Below are 26,468 nucleotides of genomic sequence, written 5' to 3'. Positions count from 1 at the left end.
GACAATATATGATTTTATTAATAAATAGTGTGAAAGCATCAGTGATAACTGCCTGAACATTAAATTCTTTTAAACATCCACGTCTTGGCTTTAATATTGTGCATACTGGCCTCTATGGCACTACAAGTAAACATGAAAATAGTTCCCATATCCATGCACAGGTATTCAGCTATAATACCATTTACAAATTATTATAGACAAGGTAACCTTTGCAATAATTAATATTCATTTGGACAACCACAATTAAATGAGTATTAAATCAAGCAAGAAATAGGCTATGTTCTAGATGTTCTAGATGTCAGGGTGTAATAGTCAAGGTCATTTAAAACTTAATTTTCTTTTTTTCTTTAGAGGGACATCTTTTCTTTATGTGGGTGCTCAAATGAAAACTGAGGAATGCGTTCTTAGACCACAGTAACAAAAGTCAGACACAAGAGAGCACGTGCCTCTTCTTCTGAAAGAAGCAATACATTTGCTCATTCTCTCTCTTTCCAAGCATCATTTCCCATATTATTAATGAAAATGCTTACAAGTACCAACCCCAAAATTCTGTCTTCAAGGGGAAGTTATAAATTTAAAAAAGAGTGGTTCATTATATAAAAGTCAAATTCCAGCAACACTAATGCTAAAAATGACATTAAATGTCTTAGCATCCACATAATATATTTCCATGAGTTTTCTATTATGTACAAGTTTATTTTCCTTAAGAAGTAAAATGAAGTTTGAATAGTACAGTCTGTGGTGTGGTGACATCAGCAACTGCCAGTTCTTGCCCATCAACGAGTCCCAATTCTAAAATAGAAAAAGTATAATTAACCCAAGCAAAAAAAAAAAAAAAAAAAAGTCAACAAAAAGCACAACACACACATATACAAACTATACAGTTTTATGTCTAGATAAACATCAAAATCTAGTTCTCTTTAATCAAGGTAATACTGTATTTGATTTTTAGAGATTTTTTAATATTCTAAAAGAATTAATTCTATCATTGCTTCTAAAAATATAATTACAATGGTATCACCATTTTAAAGGCATTAAAACAAACCTATAATAAGCATTTATTACTTTTACCAAAAGAAAAAAACAGAAGAAACTGACTAGTAAATATATTCATTTAAAGTACCTTTCAACGTTTTGGAGAGATTTGGCCTTGTTCGTTCTTCAATAGAGGTTACTGACTAGAAAACAAAATTATTTTAATGTAAAGCACATTAAATGAAATTAAACTTGTGATATAATTTTGTAGGGGGAAAAATACCCTAAAAAAAACAAAAAAACAAAAACAAGCAGACACTGATTACCTGTAGGTAAAGTGTCCTATTTTTTCCCTCTAATGTAGCTGTGATGGCTGGAGATTTCATCTGCCTAAACAGAATAATGAGAGAGGAAACAAACAAAAAAAGACTTTTTAAAAATAATTCTAGTTTTTAAAGTTTTAAAATCACAGAAGTATTTCTACAACAGAACAAAAGTCCACAACACTTACAGAGAAGCACTATTGGTTAAATAATCCAAAACCTCCTGTAGTTTAGCAGATGGAGAAAACTGAATATTTTGAGGAAGCTGGCTACAAGCTGGGCAGTTTTCCTACATATATAAAACAACAAATAACAGTAGCACATGAACCAACAATAGTCTATAAGGATGAAATGAGAATCGAATTGTTTTAATAATCATACATATTTCCTATGAACAAATCTTTATGTTTTAAAATTTCCTAAATTATTTTGCTACATACTATTTATTTCAGGTTATAGTGTAAAAGACAGAGAACGAATAGGGTTCTAGAAGTTAGAAAATACTTAGGCTGTGGGCAATTTTGACCATATTTCTAACCAATAATTAATATGTAAAAATCTAGGTATGAGTGATCAAAAAATTTTTCATTAGTGTAATATTACTAACCTTTCTCTCTGCTTCAAATGTGTATGTGTATAGTCCATCCACATCATTGAATACCAAGTAATTATTAAGAGGAATATATGCACTGTAAAGAAAAATGGTTCATCTTTATATAATTGAGTCAAGTCAAAACATCAATTTATATACATATTAAAAAATGAAATCCATTACCTTGTGGCTATTTTAAAAACCTCAGTGGCACACACAGCTGAAGGGGGAGAAAATAAAGGTACTTCAACTCAATGCAAATTAGAAATTTAAAATTTCAGGGTTTTATTTTTAAAGGTTTTATTTATTTGACAGAGATCACAAGTAGGCAGAGAGGCAGGCAGAGAGAGAGAGGGAGAAGCAGGCTTCCTGCTGAGCAGAGAGCCTGATGAAGGGCTCGATCCCAGGACCCTGGGATCATGACCTGAGCCAAAGGCAGAGGCTTTAACCCACTGAGCCACCCAGGCACCCCAAAATTTCATGTTTTTTTAAAAGTTAGTTATAGATAAACTTATAAAGCAGCTGATTAAAAATAAAGAATATACTCTCAAAAACTGAAAAAGTAACAAATTTTGTATTTGTTTTGTATAATCCAAGCAACAGAGTAGCATTAAATGCTTTCCTTCCACTTCTTCAGATTAATGAGCAACCTGTTCACACTGATTGAAAGGGAAGGTACTAAAATGTCCTCTAACTGCACTGCACTTTATGACAGAATGAAGACAAAATATATACAAATCCAACAGCTTGTTTTTTTTTGGACAGCTTAAAAATTAAACCACCCACCCAAAAAGATACCAAATTCCTAGAACACCTGTTTTCTGAAACCAAGTAGCTGTTGAAATGTCAGTTTAGATAGTGAATCAACAATTCAGGAAAGAAAACAAAGTTAAGCAGTGGCCATTTTTCCTTACCTGCTATGACTGCATTTGTAGAAGCTACTGCAGGAATGATTCGTTTTACTACTCCTGAAAAGAATATATTGATTAAAATACAGTCAAATCTTTTAAAGAATAGGTATCTTAAATTAGACAATCTGATTATTAAATATCATTTTCCACAACTTGATTTTTCAGGATTTCATGTCAGAAAATAGAGAAGTTTAACAAAGGAATGATCTTCTGTCACATTCCCATCATTTTATCTTCAGAATCTTAAACAAGTTACAGTAGCAAAGAAAACTCTTCACTAAGCTTCAAATAAAGATGAGATAATATAGTAACAGCTAACAGTCAGAATGTTCCAAGAAGATTAAATAAGACAGAATTTTCATAACACCCTTGTTAGTCTCCTTACTCTGATTTTAAAATAAGGGAAATGAAACTGAGACAAATTAATATCCACAGTTAAAGATCTAGTAAGTGATAGGAATTGCACATGAACTATACTCAGCTCTGAATAAAGTATAAAGAATAAGATTTAATTAACTTTCCTCATATAATAGTTTCAGCCATTTGATTCTCCAAAATTTACAACAAACAAAAAACTGCCCCTCATCTCATTTCCCTATGTAACATGGACTACATGAAATATTAGTTGTACTTTTATTTCTACCTCACCTTTTCCATATCAGTATTTCACAGAACAGGAAAGAATAAAGCCCCACCTTATAGCATTTTTTTTTTAAAGCAAAACATAAATATTCCCTAACTGTAATTGAATTGTTCACTTTGGAAAACAAAAACTTCAGAAAAAAGTAGCCGTTATTATCTTGGGGTCTGCGGAAGCACTTAAAGACATGTCCCCAAGGCTTCAGGTGTAGGCAGGTTTCAAGAACCTGAGCAAAGCCAAATAATCTAAGAAGACATGAAAGGAAGACAATGAAAAAGTTTGAGAAGCTGTTTTAAAACATTAATTCTAACTATATGACAACATGTAATTTCAGGGAAGGGGAAACAGGGAGGAACTAACTTCCTGATGGTTAAACTGGAAGCTCTCCAGTGAACCATACAGAGCAGATGTACGGAAGGAAGAACAGGTAGTCACAGTGAGGAGTAGCAGACATACTGCCCAAGAAGAGCCAAATGGTCAAGAGTCCTCTCATCCCCTACCCCTTAAAACAGCTAGATTTCTCTTCCAATTTTGCTTCTGTACTCCTTGTCAGGGCTCTCAATCATCAGGCTCAAAAGTACACACCAAACCTTGCTGAAAGTTACGGAAATATGAATGAGACTACGTATTGAAATGAGTTTATAGTTCCTGATCAGGACAAACTGAAATCACCTCATTCAAACAGTTGCCACATGTGCACTACATGCCAGACTGCTGTTCTAGGTGTTATGCAAAGTAACAGTGAAAAAAGCCTATTTGCTCTGACAGAGCTTTCCTTTTGCTGAGGGAGATTACATGCAAGTAACAAAATTTCAAATACTGAAGAATTCTATGAAAAGAAAGTAGAACAAAGTATATAGGGGCACCTGGGTGGCTCAGTGGAATAAGCCTCTGCCTTCAGCTCGGGTCATGATCTCAAGATCCTGGGATTGAGCCCCACATCAGGTGCTCTGCTCAGCAGGGAGTCTGCTTCCCCCTCTCTCTCTGCCTGTAGCTCTGCCTACTTGTCATCTCTCTCTCTGTTAAATAGATAAAATCTTTTAAAAAACAAAACAAAAGGTATATGGTAGAGTTGGCAATGACGGAGGCAGTCCATCGGAGTGAATGATCAGGGAAGACCTCAGGGAGGTGGTAATTTGAGGTGAAATCTAAAACCATAAGACCCAGCCATGCAATGACTTAGGGAAAGAACATTTCTATAAACAGTTAAGGGCAAAGGCCCAACAGCAAGGATGTATGAGAGTGTAAGTATGAAATATTCTTTGCATAGAAAACGAGGCTACCATTACTTCTGAGGAATTATAAAAATGTCGATAGTGAATGGCTCAGAAGTCATTTTTAGTTGAATAATCAAGTAAACTGGTTAATTTGATACCAAGAGCAATAAGCAGCCAGCCTTAACGGGATCCAAGGAAGAACATTCCCGGCCTAAGAATCAGGAGTATTAAAGCTCCAAGATGGGAATGAGGTTAGTATTTTCAAGAACAAAGCAGTTGGGAACAGGGGGAATAAAGGGAGCAACAAGAAGCGTCTAAGAACAGAATTTTTAAATGACATCACCAGCAATCAGTAAATATGAGGACAAAATCACCGAAGAGAAACGGCACATTTTCAAAAAGAAGACAAAGCTTATTTTCTGGTGAATTCAGTGATGAACTTCAGACAAAATTTCTAGAAAGATGAATTATGAGTACCTAGCTTAGGAAACAATGATCACGAGACAGAGCATTATGATCGTTCAGTTAGACAAGTCGTGCTGGACTCTGTTTCTGTGACTACTAACTTGGCCACCCAGGGAAATGTGGAAGATAGCACATCCAGGCTTCAGGAAAACAGAAAGATATCCTTGTGAATAAGAGAAAGAAATAGGAAATACTCAAGAAGGCCTGATTGAAAAATGAGATAAAACAAAAAGGGCCTGATTCAAATGTCTGTTCTCAGGCAGTTCAATCTTGTTAAAATTTTTAATTATTTGAGAAAGAGATAAAACATTATTATCAAAACAACAAATGAAAAGATGCTGGCAAGAACAGATAAGCTGGCAGGCATAACAAGATATATGTAGAGAGAAAACAGCAGGTTTAAGAATAAACTTGTAAAGACCTATACTTGAGTATAACAAGACAATACTACCACCCCAAAAAACTGCCAAACCTATAATGGGAAAATGGGGCTTAGCAACTGCCATGTAGAAAGAACTTCCAGATTTTAGTGGACAGTGACCTAAAGAATCAGAAGTATAGCATCAACGTAAATGACAACAAAAAACCCTGCTCTCCTTTAAGACTGCATCAATTATCAGAAGTCTATTTTAATCTTAGCGTGCTTCATTCTAGCCTAGATAAGTATGGATAACTGCAATATGGTTAGAAAAGAAAAAGAGAAGAAAAAAAAAAAAAACAGGATGGAAACTTAATGTCAGCCAACATGTAAAAGGGTTAAAGGGACTAGAAAGATCGATGATAGTGATTTGGAGGGAATGTGATTACTGTTCTGTTTATGTAAAAGGCTATTACTTAAAAGGGAATTTGATTTATATTGATGTACCTACCCTAGGACAATACTCACACCAAACTAAAGAGGGAGCCTTCAGCTCAACATACAAAATAACTGTCTTAACAGTCTTATCCAAATGTAAAAATAGATTGCCCCAGGAGGTGACACCTTCCTCTTCAATTAAAGATAAAATGAATGGTTCGCCTTAGATGACTTAGTGCCTCTTCCAATTCAGTGTAAGGTTCAGTGATTTTATGAAATTCCTCCTAGCTGGGGTGCCTGGGTGGCTCAGGCAGTTAAGCATCTGACTCCGGGTTTCAGCTCAGGTTATGATCTTAGGGTTGTAAGACTGCTTTGGGCTCTGTGCCCAGACCAGAGTCTGCTTGAGATTCCCTGCCCCTCCGGTCCTCCCTCGCCTTGAGAGCGCATGTTCTCTCTCTCTCTCTCTCTCTCAAATAAATAACTAAATAAAACCTTTTTTTAAAAAAATTACTCCTAGCTAAGAAGTAGTTTGGATTCTGTCAAACTCTGTTCCCTCCTTCAACCAAATTTAAGACACCTGAACACTACCATTTCCATGTTACCTTGACTGAACCTCAAATGGCCGGTACTATCTGAAATCACTTATCTGGTATTTCTTCAGAGTATCCCAACCCCTGAAAATGGGATTATCCCAAGGTTAAACTTCATAACAATTCACTAACTTACCTTGAGTGAGTCTATAGGTCACACCCCTAATACTATATTGTGATGCCCTCTCGAGGGACTTTTGGAAAATCCACTGAATATGATCAGGATCATCTCCATCTAATGGAACTCCTTCTGTTACAAAAAAAAAAAAAAAAAAAAAAAAGCAAGGAGGGTAAGACAGAAGCATGTAAACTTAAATCAGTTCATGTTTTAATGTAAAGATACAAATGAATAATATAAATAAATATATATCTTACATAATTTCAGATTATGAAATTCAGTTTATTACCTCCAAAAGGCTGCTCCTTAGGCCATTGCAGTATCCTTACATACTCAATACAGTGTTCTGGTAGCCTGGGCATAGACGCAATGGTGCACATGGGAAAATTAACCTAAAATCACAGTTGGGTGTTTTTTAGTGGATTTTAAGTAATGAATTATTTTAAAATGTAGCTTCTACTTAGGTCTATTTTGTAAAAGTAGACAGGAGGTTAAAATTCTTATTAGCTTTCCACTTACAAAAACAAAACATTTTGTACCACTAATAATGCTTCTAAAACTAAAAGACAGCATCTGAGTCACCTTACATTCACACAGGAATGTAGATTTGTGCTACATTTACAGGGTATATAAATTTAAGCTTGTTAGATCATGAGAAGTGCTGAGTAAGTTCTCAAATATGAACATTTTATTATGTTTACACATTTCAATCTGAAGGTATAACATAAACCAAAGCAAAAGCAAATTCACAGAGTTAAATCAATTCCAAGTAAATACTAAAGAAATCATATTTATTTATAAATCAAAATTCTAACTATTCCCTAAAGTGGGTATACAGCTTAAAGAGCCCCATATCTGGAAGGATCATGCTCATCCCTGGTATCTTTATCTCCCTGAAACAATCACAGGCAAAAACCAAACAAGATAGCTCTATCCCAACATTTAACTTTGTAGTGGATCCCTTGATCTCTACTCTCCAAACAAAAAAAAAATACAAATCATGAGAACAGAATAGTATCAGTGCCATGATATTCCGTTCCTTTCTTTTCACAAATTTCTTTTCTTTTCATATTTTATCTTTCTTCTTCGTATGATTTTTAAAATATGGTTACCCCTAATTAAAAATCCTAAATATTGACTAGACTTAATAATTAGTCCTAACTCAACCCCAAGAGTCTATAAAACAAACACAGGTGCTTCTTTACCTGTGGAGGATACAGTTCTAGTGTGCATTCAATACAAGCAGTCATTCCAGGCAGAATCACCCGGGCATTTCCTTTAAAACCTTCTGTCCCCCCATCTATTAAAGGGACAATGGAGCTTGGATCTAATACACCATCTTCATAATTCAGAAGAGATATCTAGGAAAATTATTTAAAGGTAAGAGAGGGGAGTAAGAATTCAAAAGAGAAACATGCTCTCTAGAAATTCTACAAATCAATCGCACTATTGAGTACTAGATTATCAAATCATGGGATTATGATACTAGCAGTTTATATTCTCACCTGAAAGTTAATGACTGGCACTATATCGTGATGTACATCTACTTAGTTGAAAATTAAATAAACTCTGATTTGTCAAAAATATGGTATGGTATCCTAATTTTTGGTATATTAAGAGCAGCAGCAAGAATTTCAAAGAACCATAGAACATTAAAGTCTTTACCAGCATGCCATTTATCCATCTTCTGGCTATGATAGAGTCCAGTCCACATACAATTATATGAAATTCTATGGAAGAAAAAGCAAGTTTGGCTTTTAAAAATGCCATTGCACAAAATAATTCACTTTCTAAAAAAAACAAACAAAAAACCCCCCACCTCTTATTGTAATACAAACACAAATACTCCCTAATCCTTGAGTAATCCTTACTCAAGACAGCATATAAAAATGCAGCTAATGATGTCAGCTAAGAAATAAAACAGTGGCATTCTCTGTTCAGCCAACTTTACTAAAAAGCAAACACCAAGAGATGAAAACAAATGAAGAAATAGCCTTCAAATAGCTAGCAACTAAATACAGTAAGAATTTAGTGAAAAGTAAATTTCAAGTAGAAAACTTACGTCGATAGAAAGTGTCATTAAAATCCTGAATCTTGTTGAAATGTCTGAACATAAGTAAAGGAACTTAAGCTGCTAAGTTTTTAACTTATGAAGTGAATTTAATAATGCCATAAGGAACAAATTATAAAGGTACACAACAAGAATAAGCCATTAATGTTCAAAGCAGTGGAATTCAGGAAATGTGACAAAATGAACACAACCCTAATTCATGACAAAACCTCTTTTGTAAACACTCCAATTACTTATAGTAGTTTCTCTCATCCCTGAGCCCCCAGACTACATTTATGTCTCTTACACTCTCTACTCTGCTTCAATTTTTATAAAAAACCATACATCATGGGAAGGCAGACTGTGTGTCCTCAACCAAAGGCAACAATGCATCTTAGTGAAGGAAACAAGCATATTACAATTCCCATTTAGGCAGATGACTAAAAGACTCAGAACACAAATTTAACATCTTGTACACCTTAAATTTATACATTATATAATAAATATTTTCAATTAAAAATTAGAGTAACTGCTGCAAAGTTAATTAAAAAAAAAAAAACAGATGTTTCCACTAGCTTTTTCAGGTACAAATGTGATTTGTTATTTTTGGGGTAAGGGGAAGTATGAATTCTTTGTTCCAAGTCTCTTTTTACTCTACCAAACCCAACCAGCAGTCTTTCCTTGCCTGGAAGCCATCAAGAGAACCCCATCAAGAATGGCTGTGGGTGGGCGCCTGGGTGGCTCAGTGGGTTAGGCCGCTGCCTTCGGCTCAGGTCATGATCTCAGGGTCCTGGGATGGAGTCCCGCATCGGGCTCTCTGCTCAGCAGGGAGCCTGCTTCCCTCTCTCTCTCTGCCTGCCTCTCTGCCTACTTGTGATCTCTCTCTGTCAAATAAATAAATAAAATCTTAAAAAAAAAAAAAAAAAAAAGAATGGCTGTGGGTGTTAATCAATCATAGCATTTAATATCATAACAGCACATGTATACAAAAAATTTTAATTTTTCTAATGGAACAATTTTTTTAGTAATATATATACTTCTCTAAGTACAATAAATAATCCATCATATATTTTTTAAAAACCAAAATGGAGAAAAGAGGGACAATATAAAAATACACTTGTCCTAGATTTTGTATTCTGGCCTACAAAAAAAGCTATAAAAAATAGATTCAATTCTCGCCCTCAGCCATTCAGGCTTCTTTTCCTTTTGAATGCTAGGCAAACAGGAAGCATAAACTGCAGCTTTAACAGGGAGGTCAAAAGAGAATAGATGCAGCCACTCTGGGAAACAGTATGGAGGTTCCTCAAAAAGTTAAAAATAGAGCTACCCTATGACTGGGTAGCAATTGCACTACTGGGTATTTACCCCGAAGATACAAATGTAGTGATCTGAAGGGGCACCTGTACCCCCAATGTTTATAGCAGCAATGTCCACAATAGCCAAATTATGGAAAGAGCCCAAATGTCCATCAACAGATGAATGGATAAAGAAGATATATATATATATATATATATATATATATACAATGGAATATTATACAGTCATCAAAATATGAAATCTTGCCATTTGCAATGACATGGATGGAACTAGAGAGTATTATGCTAAGTAAAATAAGTCAGAGAAAGAAAATTATATGATCTTACTGACAGGTGGAATTTAAGAAACAAGACAAAGGATCATGGGGAAGAGAAGAAAAAATGAAACAAGACAAAACCAGAGACGGAAATAAACCATAAGTGACTCTTCATCATAGGAAACTGAGGGTTGCTGGAGGGGAGGCAGGTGGAGGGATGGGGTAACTGGGTGATGGACATTGGGAAGGGTATGTGTTGTAATGAGCACTGGGTATTATATAAGACTGATGAATCACAGACCTGTACCGCTGAAACAAAAAGAGAGAGAGCGAACCAGAGCAAACAGAAGAATAGTAATAGGAGGACTCAGGAGCCACACCAAGAAATTCCACATCCTAGATTTCTATAAAATACCCAAAGTTCACTGATCTAACTTTTAGAGTTTGCATATTCTTTTTTTTCTTTCTTTCTTTGGAGGTCTGTATTTGCCTTTTCAAACATTTACTTTGAAATAACATATAACCACAGAGGGCTGCAAAGCTAGTATAAAGATGTCCCAAGAGTCTTTGATCCAGTTTCCCCTAATGGTTACATCTTACAGGACTATTATACCAAAACCACAAATACGACATTGAAAAAATGAGTATGTACAGTTCTGTGATTTAAACACTTATGTAGATTTGTGTAACCACCACCATAAAGTTATACAACTATTCCATCACAGCAAAGCTCTTCCTCCTGCTACCCCTTTAGAGTCACACCTCTCCAACCTCTGATGCCTAATCCCTGGCAATCATTAATTTATTCCGTCTCTAATTTTGTCATTTGAAGAATATTACATTAATAGAAACATACAACATATGACCTTCTGAGATCGGGATTTTTCATTCAGCACATCTTCGATATCCACCCAACTTGCTGCATGTTAATTCCTTTTTATTGTTAAGCAATACTCCACAGTATGGCTATACCACAGTTTAATAATTCTCCTAGTGACAGATGTTTGGATTGTTTCCAGTTTTTGGCTAATGCAAATAAAGATGCTATGAACATTCAGGAACAAGTTTTGTTTGTTTTTTTTTTTTTAAAGATTTTATTTATTTATTTATTTGACAGAGAGATCACAAGCAGGCAGAGAGGCCGGAGGAAGCAGGCTCCCTGCTGAGCAGAGAGCCCGATGCGGGGCTCGATCCCAGGACTCTGAGATCATGACCTGAGCCGAAGGCAGCGGCTTAACCCACTGAGCCACCCAGGCACCCCTTATTCAGGAACAAGTTTAATGCAGACCTGAGTATTTGTTTCTCTGGGGTAATGCCCAGGAATGAAACTGTTCAGTCACATGGAAGTATATGTTCAGGTTTTTAAAAAATGGGCTGTTTTCCAGATGACAATACCATTTTACATCTCCCATTAGGAATGGATGAGTGATACAGTTTTTCTGTAGCTTTGCCAGGATTTTACATTACTGTGTATTTCACTGTGGTCGTAATTTGGATTTCTCTTATAGCTAGTGATGATGAACATCTTCTCATCTGCTTTTTGTTATCTTCTTTAGTGAAATATCCTTTCACATTTTCTGTCCATTTCCTAACTGCATTTTTTTTTATTGCTTAATTTTGTGAATTCTTTATTTATTCAGAATGAGTATTCTGTCAGATACCTACTTCATAATGATATCCCATTCTCATCATTATATATTATCTCATTCTCTTAACAGGGCCCTTCACAAAGCAAAGTTTTAAATTCTAATATAGTTCAATTTATCATTTTTTTTTTCTTTTAGGGATCATACTTTTTTGATGTGATCTAAGGACTCTTCACCAAGTTCTACATAACAAAGATTTCCTCCTATACTGTCATCCAATGTTTTACTGTTTTACATATTATACTAAAAGCTATGATGCATTTTGAATTAATTTTTCCAATTTTGAGGTTTGAGTTGGGATTTGGGATTCACATTTTTGCTTATGGCTATCCAATGGCTCCATCACAATTTTTTGATAAGAACTTATCCTTTCCTCCACCGAACTGTTTCTATACTTTTGTCAAACATCAATTGGCCATACTTGCCTGTGGCTATTTCTGGTTTCTTCTGTTTTACTGATGTGTGTCTCTATCTCTGCTAACGCCACACAGACCTGATTATTGTAGCTACAGTAAGTCTTGAAATTATATTGTGATTTCCTCCCACTTTATTCTTTATCTGAACTGTTTTATTTTTAATTTTTAAAAATATTTTATTTATTTAAGAGAGAGAGAAAGAGAACACAAGTGGGAGTCGGGACAGAGAGAGAAGTAGACTCTCTGCTGAGCAAGGAGGTGGATGAGGGGCTCAATCCCAGGACCCTGAGATCATGACCTAAGCCAAAGGCAGACACTTAACCCACTGAGCCACCCAGGCGCCCCTCAGAATTGTTTCAGGTATTCCTTCACCTTTCCATATAAATTTTAGAATAATTTTGTCTGTATCAACAAAAAATTTTGCAGGGATTTTGACAGAAAATGTTATTAGACTTGTATACAAACCTGGGGAGACATGACATCCTTACTATGTCCAACTGCCCAATTCTTGAACACAGAGTATCTCTCCATTTATTTAGACCTTCTTTGATTTCTTTCATCAGCATTTCGCAGTATTCAGCATTCAAGTCATATACTCATTTTATTCAATTTACACCTAAGTATCCCCCCCCTTGTTTTTTGAGCGGTTGTAAATGGCATTCATTGTATTTTAAATTTCTCTCTCCAAATTTTTACTGCTAGTACACAGAAATAGAATTGATTTTTGTATGTTTATTTTATATCCTCTAGCATTTCCCAAACAGCAAAGCTCACCTCATGAATTTCCGTAAAACACACTGGAAGTTCTCCAGATCGAACACTTATTTTTTAAAAAACATCCTTCTTAGGGGGCACCTGGATGGCTCATTGAGTTAGGCCTCAGCCTTTGGCTCAGGTCATGATCTCAGGGTCCTGGGATAGAGCCCCGCATCTGGCCCTCTGCTCAGCAGGGAGCCTGCTTCCCTCCCTCTCTCTCTCAGCCTGCCTCTCTGCCTCCTTGTGATCTCTATCAAATAAATAAACAAAATCTTTAAAAAAAAAACAAAACAAAACCAAAACATACTTCTTGGAAAAATAAATATACTTTGATACACGTTCCATTTGGTTAATATATAAGAGTATCTATTCAGTGTGCTACTGGAGGGACACACAAAGATTAACTATAGCCAGACAAGGAACTTATAGTCTAACAAGAGATATGTAATCCAAACTGAAATTAAGGAAGGGCAATAATGCAAATAATGCAAAATAAACAACTGTACTGGCCATAAATGCTTAATTTAAAAATTAGGGCAAGAAATATTTATATAACCTTAAAGAAAAGACTAGAATATAAAGCAAAATGTCACCAGTAAGTACCTCAGTAATAAGCTTACTGCTGATGGGTTTTTGTTGTTATTGTTGTGTTTTTTTTTTTTATATTTGTTTATCTGTATTTTCTGTTAAACACCTCTTTTATAATAAAGAAAACACAAAGCTTTAGAAAGTTAAGTAACTTTTTTTGTCAAAAGGATACGGAACTACATTGCAGTTAGGAACTCTGTCATTTAGAAATTCTGCAGCAACTTCAGCCTTAGGTCTTCCAACATCTTTGGGCCTATAGGAAAAATTATATTTAAATTATCATTCATGATATAAATCTAGATGATCTATATAATTTATTTCAGACAGAAAAAATATTCATGGTGAGCTTATTTAGAGAATATTTAGAAGAAACACTTTTATCTAAATATTTTTGATACGTAATTGGTCACAAATGTCAATGCTGATGTTCCAAATGAAGTATTTACAGGTACTGACAAGTCTAATTATTTCTTAAATGTAAATATAAACAGTACCCCCCCAACCCAAGAAAGCATAACAATGGTATGTTTCCTGGCCACTTCCCACTGTGGCATTTCCCAATGTAAAAAATTATCCCATACCCAGAGCCTTCCAAATCTGCCCTGAACCCCAGAACCTCAAGGTGTTAACTATGGAGGTCTTAGCTGAAATATACACACAATTCATTCTAGGGATACAAGAGCCTTCAAGTATCCTCTTCCCCATGTGTGCTGATTAAACAGTAAATTTTATGCCCCAAATGAAGCCATAAGCATGTTTGGAAGAAATAATGCTGAAGACATTATCCAAAATTGCAAATGATGCCAACATTCCTAAGAAACTAAAAACAGAAGACCTCAAAAGGTTACTCCTAGATAAGAACCATTGCTATAGAAAAGGACACAGGGAAGTCTCTCTTCTTATCTCAGTACAAATGGTATTTTCTTTCATAGTACTTCCTCATCCTCCTCACAGAAGTAAGTCACTCCCTCATACATAAACAGTGCTTCATTACTACTTTTCCACAACATATTTTTTTATTAGATACAGAGGTCTTTCATACCCACTAGACTATGAACATTTGGAAGAAAGTAACCATATTCTATTTATTTCCAGTCCTTCAGATACAAGCACAGAATATTTTAAATGAAGATTAAAAAAAAAATCAATGTTACTAATAAAAATTACTTTTTATTTAAAATTGGAATTTTAAAGAAAAAAAATTTAACAGGTCAATTTTCTTCTCTCTGATGAAGCAGTATGCTTTTTTTTTTTTTTAAGACTTTATTTATTTACTTAATAGAGTGAGAAAGATCACAAGTAGGCAGAGAGGCAGGCAGAGAGAGAGGGGGAATCAGGCTCCCTGGCGAGCAGAGAGACCCGATGCAGGACTTGATTCCAGGACCATGAGATCATGACCTAAGCTGAAGGCAGAGGCTTATTAACCCACTGAGCCACCCAGGTGCCCCAGTGTGCTTCTCCTGATTCAAAACTTCTGATAAGAGTTTTATTCTGACTTGTCCTGTAACTAGGCTCTAGTTATAGATCAAGGAACCTGATTTCAGTACTGCATTTAACTAGTCTGGACAGAGCTCTTTGGGTAAAAGGACAGAGCTCTTTAGGTAAAAGGAATAAAGGATACTTTCAAGATTCTTTTACATTGTGGATTATATGTGCTTCCACAGCAGATCCCAAACAAAAAAAACTCCTAGATGGTTTCTGTGGAGACTGCTAATTTACCTTTCCAGAATTAGGGGATCAGACTGTTCCACCTAAAAACTGCACTTTGAACAAAAGGCCTTTCACAGGTATCATCTTTGCAGGACACCTTGGCCTAATTGCTTAATCTTGAAAACAAGTACCTGCCCTGAGGGTTGCTCTGAGATTAAAACAGGTACTATAGATGAAGAGTTTACTACAACTAATAGAGTTTACGAATATAGACGAAGAGTTTACTACAACCCAAGCACTCAACAAATGTTAACTATCATTATGATTTTCAAACATTTTTTTAGCTATAAACTAAAGGGCATGGCTTATTATCAATAACCAACCAATTCAGTGTTATCTTTATTACAGCATTCATATACTAAAATGTATCATGATCCACGAAGTTTCAGAGAAAGGTAGCTTCAAGGGTTAAAAATTAAACAAGATAAACCCTAAATAGGAAATGTAGAGTTCAGGGGCGCCTGGGTGGCTCAGTGGATTAAGCCGCTGCCTTCGGCTCAGGTCATGATCTCAGGGTCCTGGGATCGAGTCCCACGTCGGGCTCTCTGCTCAGCGAGAAGCCTGCTTCCCTCTCTCTCTCTCTCTCTCTCTCTCTGCCTTCCTCTCCGTCTACTTGTGATCTCTCTCTGTCAAATAAATAAATAAAATCTTAAAAAAAAAAAAAAAAAAAAGGAAATGTAGAGTTCATATAGCAATTACAACACTTCCTTAACTTGACTTTGACCCATCCTTCAACCTCTTTAATATCTTCCACAAAGACAGGTTTCATGCCTATCCAAAAATTTAAATTTACCTTCTCTGCTAACTATCTGAGCACTTTCTGCTAATAACCTAATAATCTAGAAAGAAAAATAAAAAGTCCTTATCCCTCCATATGTATAGTTCTTTGACCAATGACACTTATATCTGAGCTCATCAAATCTCTAAATGCTACATACTAAAATTCACTAATGAACCTCTCCTCACGTCTGCATATACGGCCTACTTGCAGTTTAAAAGTCATTTCTAACAATCCATTCCCAGATGCCTTCTATATTTCATGTTCGTCTAAGGTAATTATCCCTTTATTCCATTTCAACCGCTCCTGGGTTTTCTCTCCTTAACTGTCTGTTTTCTCTTTTTTTCTGTAAGAAAGTTCAAACTCTCCCACATCTTCATTACCCCGGAGTCACCATACAATTCTTGGCCCACCAGTCTCCACCAATGTATCTCACAAGCGCCCAATATTCCAGCTATGTTTTCTTTTGAAATCAACAGGAGGAAAAGAGCCTCGCCCCAAATCACATAAAGCATTTGGAAATCTCTTTAAACAACAACAAAATCATGTATTTGTTTTTAAAACTAGTTTCACCAGAATGCTCACAATTTTCTTGCAAAATTTTACCTAAAAAAGAGAGTGGCAGTTATTTTTAAAATTACTGTTACCCTCTCATAGTTTGTAAAATTTATTACTGCGATGTACTCAAGTTCAAGTGATTATCAGAATTTTAAACTAGTATCTTAAAACTTACCTAAATAAAAACTGCCTATTTAGATTGGAAACATCTATAGTGTCCATGTCTATAACATGAATCTGTCTAAAACCAGACAACGCCTGTGGGAATAAAAAAAAATCCAATTAAGCAGAGGTTTCCGCACATTTGAAATTTTAAGATTTGTTTTTAAGGTAGTCCTTGAAATTTATAAATGCTCAATAAAAATTCTACAGAATTGTATCCAATGGTTAAAGTATCTTACAAGGTATATAAGGTATATAAAATTTAGGGTTCTTGTAAAAGTCAAAAATGTGTAGCTACTCAGTTTTAAATAGTCTACAAACAAAAGAGAACAACTCAAAATTTCTATAGTTGTTTTATAATCCCAGAAACACATGTGTATAGTTTGTTGCTTTGCTGCTGCCGCCAGATATTTTAAGTTTACTAGTCTTACTAATTAACTGAGTTTGCTATTCTTTTTCAGGATACAGTTAAAAAGCAATTCCTACAAGTTTTATCGTAGTTGACATAACATTAAGTATGTTACAATTCAGAAATAACTATTAGAAGGTGTACATTATCAACACACATATGTATGTAGCATATGTAAAAGGAATATCCTAAAAGTATTGAGTCAAGAACAAGCAATCAAAAAAGCTAGGGAAAAGCAACAAACTGTTGCAGTACAACTAGTGCTCAAATTTACCAGCAGAAGCAAAAAATTTTAAAAAAAAAGTCTGAATAATTAATCATGCTTTTCTGGTTTCGGTCAGTTAAGCAGTCAAATTAAATCAAGTGTCAATAATTTCCCTACTTTTCAGCCTCTCCTTACAGCAAAAGATCCTCCAAAGTTGTCCATACATGCTTTCTCATATTCCTATTTCACACTTAAACTTAACAAGCTTTCACTCCCACCACTTCGCAGAAAACTGCTCTTGTCAAGGTCATCAATGATTTCCATGTTACTATTTCCAATGACAATTTTCAGTCTCTCTGATCTTACCCACCTAAAGTAATCTGGCAGTGTGTGGATCACTTCCTCCTCTATAAAATAAATTCCTCACTTGGTCAATACACTCGTGAGAAATCTGAACATTAAAAATTGGTTTCCAGTTCACCTCACTCAGGAGTTTTCCTCCTACTTCACTGGCCAGAATTTGGAGTGCCTTTGTGCTTAATTCTGGTTAGTGCTGGTGATCTCTGACAATCTTGTAACATAAAGCATTGTCTAACAGACACCTCAAAATTAAGTTTCCAAAACCAAATTCAATCGTCCTTGCTCACCAACACCACTAAATCTATTCTTTTCCTAGTGTCTCCAAATGAATGCTAACCATCTTTCCAGTTGCTCAGGGAAAAAACCTTGTCATGACATCCTTGGCTCCTCTCTTTCTCTTATTTCCCATTAACTAATCCACTAGTCAATCCTGTTGACTCCAAGCTCAAAACATATCCATCACTCACAGACTCTCACCACCTCCAGTGCTACCATCTTGCTCCAAGTCATTGTCACCTCTTGCCTAGATTACTCTAACAACCATCCAACCAGCCTCTTAGCTTTCTGCTCTGTTTTTCCTTGAGTCTTTTCTCCACACATCAGGCTCAGTGCACCTAGTTAAAAGTCAGATCAAATCAACTCATCTGCTTAAATCTCTCCAGTGACTTCCTGACTCAGATAAAAGGCAAAGTTTTTACAGGAGCCTCTAAAGCCCATATTCGCTGAGCCCTTCCATCTCCCATCACTTCTGGATATCCTGTGGGAAACTGCTCCCCCTTGCCCACTTCTGCTTCATCTATAATGACTTCATTTCCTCCTAGAACATCAAAGTCATGCTCCCACTTCGCAGATTTTGCACCTGATGGTCCCTCTGCCTAGAATATTCTTGCTCACCTCTCTGCTCAAATAGCATCTTTTTGTAAACCACCTCCCCTCCCACCAGGCTACCTATCTTCTATTCTTCCTTTCCCCATAGCATTTATTACTATCTGACATACTATGTATTTTACTTGTCTTTTTCCTTCCATAAGACCCCAAAACACAAACACCTGGCAGTACTTTTCCATGCTATATCTTTAGCTTTCAAAATGGTACCTGGCGTATGGGGCGGGGGGTTCTATAACTATTTGTTCAATCAAAAATATTAATATCATATTCTTTTTTCAGAATGAGCCTTTGGGGGGGGGCTTACAATCAATCTTAAAAAACCATGCACATCTCTCATATATTTATGTCTGAAATAAGCAAAGTAACAAGTGGTAATTGAAAAGAATTAGTTTTCTTCTTTTAAGACATTACAATGCAATAAGGCCATTCCTAAAGTTCCTTGATAACTATTCCTCAGATCTAATCTCCAATTAATTCACATTTAAAATTACTAAACATCACATGTGCAAGTCACAGCTTCATAACAGAAAAAGTTAAGCATTAGGGGATTTTAACATAGAATGCCTGCCAAAACTACTACCTGTCTTCCATAAATCTTTCCCTTCTAGAATTCTTTGGTACTGCAAGGGTTTTTATGTTTGAGAAAGTTCTGTCATTCTGGCACCCCATCTCATAGTATATTATACATAATGCTGTTTATTTGATATAAGAGTTGTCTCTCCAATGAAATTTCAAATTCATTAAGGACATGGACCATGATGACCTAAAATCCCTTCAGAACTGAGCAGAGCAGTTAAGTACCAAGAAGTGTATTAAGTTTCTGCAGTTTCACTAACACTGACATTAGTGTTTTCTTAGCAAAATGAATGTAGCTGTTGACATTTAAATTACAGTCACAAGGCCAGCTTTGTAGGTCCCTCATGTGGTTATGTGACCTGATTCATTTTCTAAGGAGTTTCCTCTAGCATTTCCAATTTCCTACACACCAGTGAGAAGGCTGACATACAACACCTTTAAATCAATTCTTCTCCTACCCATTTTTATTAAATAAATCAATAAAGCCTTATAAAAAGTTATTTGTAGTTACAAGAAGTCAGTGAAACTATTAAGTCACATATTATGGATTTCAAACCAGTATAAACAAATAGCTTCTGTAAAGAGTACCCCCCTCTCAAGATGATATTCAGTGAAAACAAACTGTACAAAAGAAAAAAGTTTAGCTATTCCAAATTTTATGTTTAAGTCCTGTAATGACCTAATGGTTCAGTGAAAAGCACACTTGACTAAGAATTAATGACCAGGACTAGGTTTTAGGGATATCACTATTCAGAAAAACTTATCTCCCTCTATATTAAATGAGACAATATTCTATCCACCTAACTGGGTTATTTTGAGAAACAGAAGAAATAATTCTTTGAAATTACATGTTAAAATGTGAATTATCAGTTTTGTTATTAATGTCACCAAAATTAATGACTGCTATGCAAGAGGAAGCACAAAGATTTGTTTGATAAATATCAGAGAAGAAAAAAGAAGAATTTTCTATCAATGACTTTACAGTTGAGGACTTTAGAGTGTAAAAAGTTCCAGTTCTATCATTATGTTAACTACTATCTCAAATTTCACCTGCTAAATTTATCTAACAAAGGCTCACAGGAAAAAAGGTTAACAATCATAACAAAAAATTTCCTAGTAATAGAACAGAAAAAGAAAATGCTTTAATTGCCACAAGAAAAAAAAAAAAAATATATATATATATGTTTTACCAGATTTTTCAGGAGCTCACATCCTAAGCCACCAGCTCCAATGACTAGAACTTTACATGTATCTAACAAAAACTGGAGAGACTGTAAAGAATGAAAAAGCATATTAAAATCTGGTTGATAATAACCATAAGTATCATCAATAAGGCAATAAACCATAAAACACTTTCTGGTGTTTCCATGAAAAACCCAAGTAAGGATAAAGAGCAGACTTTGTAGTTAATAAATTATTTTAAATTTATGAACAAGGTGGAACCAGAAATTCTGTAATCTAATGACTTCAGAGGGTTTCAATTTTAATGTTTTTAAATTGACTTTTATGAAATTAGAAGGTTATTTCCACTACTATTCCTAGTTAACTAAGACTTACCTTTTTTTTAATTTTGAAAGAGGATGGAAAGCAAATTTATTTAACTGACTTGCTAAAAAGAAAAAAGTGTAAAAACCTTAGAATAGAGGCTCAAGCATGCTCAAGGTGTTTAAAGGTCTAAAAGTAAAAAGGTAAGAACAATAATTGCTGCTTTTGAACACAGTGATGGAAACTTACAAAACAGGAGATGACAGGGAAAAAAAAAGATAAAACTCTTAGAAAATTGTACATCAGCAGAAATACAATTTAAAACAATGATTTAACAGCAGTATCTTAAATTTTATCAGGCCAAAAAAAAAAAAAAAGCAAACCATAATAGAATTCAGAAGCACAGGAAAATATGGTGGAGTATCCAAAGAAACACAAAATACTTTAAATTCAGTCCAAGATTAAAGGAGAGGAAAAGTTATACTGATGATACAATGAATGAAACCCAAGAATCTGTGCCTTAATTTTAGGAGTAGCATAATACTGCTATTTCAAAACATCTCTTCATAAACACAAAAGACATAAAAATTAACTATAAAGAATATATTTTCTACCTTGCAGTAAAATACAAGTTGTATGTAATTGAAAGTTTGCCTTATGTCAAACACTACCAGTCCAAAATTCTATCCCTCTATTATATAGCAGTCACATAATTTTTAACATGCGATTAATTATTTTCAGTTCTACGTAAGGATGCTCATTTCAACTAAATTTCAAAATTTAAGCAAGCATATCTACATTTCTATCAGATTTAATTTCTCATAGTACAGTTAAAAAGGGGAACGTGTCTCAGAAGTCATTTAAAACTAATTCTCAGTGAAGTAAAACTTAGAATCTTAAATGAGATTATGAAGTTATTTTACTCTTGAGAATTTTCAACATATTACATGAGAAACGTGAAAATGACTCAAATATTTGTCATTTAAATATAATCAACTGCAAATATTCAAATATTTAGTATTTCAAGGTAACTTGTATAATTATTAGTTTTACTAAAGAGCAAACTAAAAAGAAAGCATTTTATTATTTTTGAAATATAAAACTATTAGAGGAGTTATTTAAAAATAAATGTTTCTCACTTCAGTGCTTGGTTCGAAATCAGGGTGTGTGAAGGGTCCAGATCGCTCGAGGAACTTCTTTACATGGTTCCAGCGACCTTCCCAGTCTCCAGTGTCCCCACACCCACCATCAACAGCCATTCTGCACAGAACACAGTAAATTCAGCTGCAAAGATCAGTAGGAAAAAGCCACACCTATAACTATTATGGTTTCCCCAAATGAAAAAGTAAACAGACCTGCTCAAATAAAAAGGGAAATATCAATGTGGTTAATGCTTATGCTTTTAACTTTTTTCTTGGCTATTACCTAGCTAATTTAACGTTAAGAACTACATATGTTGATGAAATAAGTCCACATGTTTCTGCGATCTTAAAGCACCCCAAGATCAAACTTGGGATATTATTGGTCAATTGGTGAGAAATGGGCTTTTCTACATTTGGAATTTATAAAAGATCACTACAAACTTCCCCAGTCTGTTCCAACAACACACTTGGATCAGGGAAAAGAAAAAAAAAAAAAAAAAAAAAAAGAAAGAAACTCCACTTTCAGAATAGTGCTGCTTCAAATCTAATGTAACTTATGTGTCCTTTCCAATTTGACTTTTTTTGATGAGAGAAACAATCACACATTTTTCCCTGAAAGAGATCCCAATTTTGTTTTCACTCAACACAAAAAAAGTTTGGGGTTATAATTACACTACAGATAGGCATTACCACCTACAAACGTTTTAGAACATACAACTGAATGAGGGACTCCCCTAACAAAAATACAAAATGTATTTTGTAACAGAAATGTATTTACTTTCTGCAAGATTTGTTTGATTGTGATTATTTTTAATTTTCAAACTTCCTGTAATCCCAGTTTCTACCTCCAAATGTACTACTAAGAACCAATTTTTACAGAAGGGACAAGTGTTGCCTAACAATAAAGACCAGAGCATTTGACGTCAAACTGGGTCTGGTTCCACAACAACATTGTGACTTTGCGCTGATTATTAGCGGCTATAAGTCTCATTTGTAGCTACTCCTTAAGGTCCGAACAAGGATAAAGAGATAATCCACACAGAGGCCTTAGTACAATACCTGACATAGAATAAGCATTCAAACCTTTACCGTCATTTTAAGCAAAAGTGGAAAGGAAATGAAAGGTGGGAAGGAATTCGTGAAATTATCATCCCAATCCTTTTGCAACTGAAATTAAACTTTCAGAGGGAGATACGTGAGGACTCTTAAAGCACGCTACTGGGAACTGGCACAGAAATTACTAACTCACCACACCCACTGCAAGAGTACCTTCTACCCCTCCCCTGTAGGGAGACGAAAAATTATGTGGCGTGGGACAGGCTAGAAAACACTGCTTAAATCTGTCTCATCAGCACAAAATTAAATATCTGATAAAACAAACAGGGTGTGTAATAAACGGGGGGAAAAATAAGCTCTTTGTGGAGTCAACATCCTCCCTTAAGAGCCAATTCTTTTGCAAAAATGAAGTGCTTAGTACAATACCTTACACATAAAGTTCTCCTAAGAAGTTTGCAATTAATACTATTGTCTCCGTGTTTACGAAAGGCGAAAAACGGCCTAGTGTCCGTTTCATGAGTTTAATCACAAGGTCACGGCTATGACAATTTGGGGGTGGAGGAGGGGGTGGGGCTCAATGGTCCTTCCGCAAGACCTTTGGATCAAGTACCACCCCCGCGGGCCGGTACCGGGCCTAAGGCGGTGGACCCCGGCTCCGGCGCCCGCCAGAGATTGAGACAAGGAGCCGCCCGCCGGGCCCCTGGGGCTCCGGGATGGGGGTCAGGGGATGAGGCCGTGCGGCCTGCGCTCCGGGTGCTCCCCTCCCAGCCCCCCGGGCCCGCTGCGGCTGGTCCCCTAGGCCTGGGGTGGGGGGAGGCGGGGGTCCCCGGAGAGGGCCCCGGCCTCCCGGCAGCACTAACTTCTCAGCCAGCAGCTCCTCTATTCTCCTTCTTTTCTTCTCCCTAAAAGAAAGAGAGAATAAAAGAAGGGTCAGCATCACGCTACACATTGGGCGCCGCGAGGGGATGGGGGGGCGAGGGGTCGGGGCGGGGGTGGGGGGACCTCGGGTGGCGGCGGCGACCGCCCACCGCCGCGCTCTCTCACAACCCAGCCCGACCCCGCACGCCTGCAGAGCTCTAGTACTTACGGCTCCTCGCCATCCGCCATATTGTTCTCCGCCTCTTCCCAGGAGTCCCCACGGCGGGCGGGCAGAGGGGCAGGACGAAGCGTAGGGGCGGGACCAGCAGGGAGAGTTGGAAAGGGACGGGGAGGAGCAGAGAGGGGCAAGGGGGCGGGACCTGAGGAAGGGGTGGGGCTGACGGCGCCGAGGCTCCCCTGGGCTCTAAAGCTTTTTCACGTAATTATAATCTTGATTAACTACACTTAATTACATAAATCTTACCCAGAGTATAACATTATTTTGCGTGAAAATATACGCATAATACGCCATATGTTTATACAATTTACGTGGTAATTAATAATTATAAAAAATGGTATGTTCTGTGAAAAAACTCCTTGGAAGAGCGACCCTTATGCTGCAGAGCGTCTCTCTGAGGCTAAGCATCAGAGTAATTTTCACCTTTAAGTTTTCAGGAAACATTTTTGCATAAGAGTACGCACTTTGAGAATAAAATCTAAATCAGTTTGTAGTGATGGGATGGAGAGATTATTATTTTCATCCTTTGTGAATATCGAGGGTAGTCTTTTTAATGTCCCATGATTCTGTCAGATCAGTTCAGCAGCAATGGAACCGAATAGGGGAAAAAACAAAACAAAACACCTTTTTTATGGGGAAAAACATATATTTAGATACAAGTACAAAGAAAAAAAGCACAAAAATTAAGGAATAATTTAGAACATCTATAATCTCATCACCTGAAGAAAATTATAAAACTTTGGACTATTTTCTTCCTGGCAGACAGAAATAGATAGATAGATGAAAGTGTGTGTGTCTCGATGACTGGATACAAAAGTTCATATTAAAAAGAATATGTATATGTGTGTGTGTGTGTGTGTGTGTGTGTGTAGTCTTTCTTGGAGCTGGAAAAAATGAGATTTAGAGTCAAGAAGAACAGTTTAAATTCTTAACTCTCCACTTACAGAACTATGAGAGTTTGAGCAATGTGGGGTCTTCATTTGTAAAATATTTGCCTTGTAAGACTGAGAATTGAATGAAATACAGTGGTTCTCAAAATACAATCCCTGATCAACCACTTGGGAAATTGTTATAAATGCAAGTTTTCAGGCCCCATCCCCACCCTTTTGCAAAGCCCTGTATGATTCTGTGCAAAATAAAGCTTGAGAACCACTGACATGGAGTTTTGTAAAACCTAATGGGTACTCAGTAAATGTAGCTGCTGTTAATAAATTATGATGTTGTCTCCTCTTTGTCCTTTATTATCCCTCAATCAGGTTCAGTTCAATAGCACTCATTGAGCTAAAAGTCAGTGCCAGGCAGTAAGTGGGAGAAGACAGAGTTCACAGTCCACAATCTGTAGCAGGAGACACCAGCCACTTTCTTGGGTCACATGTCTCAGTAACAAGCCAGAAACCTCTTTTTTTTTTTTTTTTTTTAAATTTTGCCCAGGCTACTCAGCCCATAGAAACCACTGAGATTAAGCCCTTGCTTTTCAAAACAGGTTCAATGGGTGGGGCCCAAGCAATGTTACTTTCTGATCAAAAGGAGACCTTCTGATTAACAATAGTAAGCTCCACACACCCCCTCCCCCACATGATAAAAACCAACAGGCGGCTTAGAGATCATCTAGTTCAAACTTACCCATTTCATAGAGAGGAAGGTAAGGCTCAGGAACAGGGTGCTGATGGACAATGAAGAGGCGTGCAAAGGCATCTAGCCGTTCGTCTGTGTGCCTTGGGACTAACACCTAGACTGCTGTGGTGGTGTTTTGCTAGATGACACCAAGGCGTTCCCACTGACTGAGACAGACCAATTAGAAATAGCCACCTGCCCTTGCCAGCAATGAAAGCAACAGACGTGCAACTGATTTATTTCATTTCAAAGGGAATATATCATAAACTATTAGACTATCCACTATAGTTTGTATACAGACAGATAAATATTCAGGATGGGTCCATCTAGAAGCCCAGGCATGGATATAAGAGCCACAGGAAAGCCTCTACACTGAATCTGACCCTCTAAATGAATAGTGACAAAGTACCGCTACTAATAGCATTTCAAAGAGTACCTGAAATCAAGTAAGGATTCCAGATGTGTCCATTTTGATTTAAAATGATTTTGACAAAGAAATGTGTAGTGGGGGAAAAAAAAAAAAGTCATACACAGCCAGAAAGAGAAGTCTGGTTAGTATTTTGTAAGAGAGGGAGAAGGAAATCATGCTAAATACAAGTTAGACCTGGCTTTTTTCGTTTCTTTATTTTTAAAATTTTATTTATTTATTTATTTATTTGAGAGACAGAGTGTGAGAGTGGAGAGCTCAGAGGGAGAGCAGACTCACTGCCAAGCAGGGAGCCCGATGTGGGACTCGATCCTGGGACTCCAGGATCATGACCTGAGCCGAAGGC

At 36.3% G+C, this 26,468-nt stretch overlaps 1 protein-coding gene across 2 annotated transcripts; it reads right to left on the bottom strand.

Annotated features, from left to right (window-relative positions):
• On the bottom strand, nt 1–24,184 carry UBA3 (ubiquitin like modifier activating enzyme 3). 2 transcript variants are annotated; one of them, XM_047747071.1, is made up of 18 exons: nt 24,073–24,184; nt 23,846–23,887; nt 21,927–22,047; nt 20,493–20,573; nt 16,878–16,960; nt 13,829–13,909; nt 8,690–8,733; nt 8,293–8,357; nt 7,833–7,988; nt 6,917–7,019; nt 6,646–6,759; nt 2,805–2,858; nt 2,074–2,110; nt 1,906–1,987; nt 1,487–1,587; nt 1,302–1,365; nt 1,124–1,178; nt 1–792 (listed from the first exon to the last, which is right to left on the bottom strand). In XM_047747071.1, the coding sequence occupies exons 1-18, from the start codon at nt 24,090–24,092 to the stop codon at nt 704–706; spliced, it is 1,392 nt and encodes a 463-aa protein (XP_047603027.1). In that variant the 5' UTR covers nt 24,093–24,184; the 3' UTR covers nt 1–703. The 2 variants fall into 2 exon arrangements, with proteins under 2 accessions (XP_047603027.1, XP_047603035.1); XM_047747079.1 differs by lacking the exon at nt 23,846–23,887 and having other exon boundaries at nt 24,073–24,149.
• Nucleotides 24,185–26,468: the final 2,284 nt, after the last annotated feature.

Source organism: Lutra lutra, chromosome 1 (assembly GCF_902655055.1).
Source record: "Lutra lutra chromosome 1, mLutLut1.2, whole genome shotgun sequence".
Taxonomy (NCBI): domain Eukaryota; kingdom Metazoa; phylum Chordata; class Mammalia; order Carnivora; family Mustelidae; genus Lutra; species Lutra lutra.
The sequence above is the reverse complement of the archived record's forward strand: the minus strand, read 5'-3'. Positions and strand labels throughout refer to the sequence as shown.

What these genes read in the sequence shown, in the direction of transcription:
- UBA3 (XM_047747071.1), bottom strand. Translation starts at nt 24,092, where the DNA reads ATGGCGGATGGCGAGGAGCC. An exon ending in TAAGGAGCAGCCTTTTGGAG is followed by an intron (nt 6,760 to 6,916) that starts GTAATAAACTGA and finishes TTTTTGTAACAG; the next exon opens with AAGGAGTTCCATTAGATGGA. An exon ending in TCTCTCCAAAACGTTGAAAG is followed by an intron (nt 793 to 1,123) that starts GTACTTTAAATG and finishes TTTCTATTTTAG; the next exon opens with AATTGGGACTCGTTGATGGG.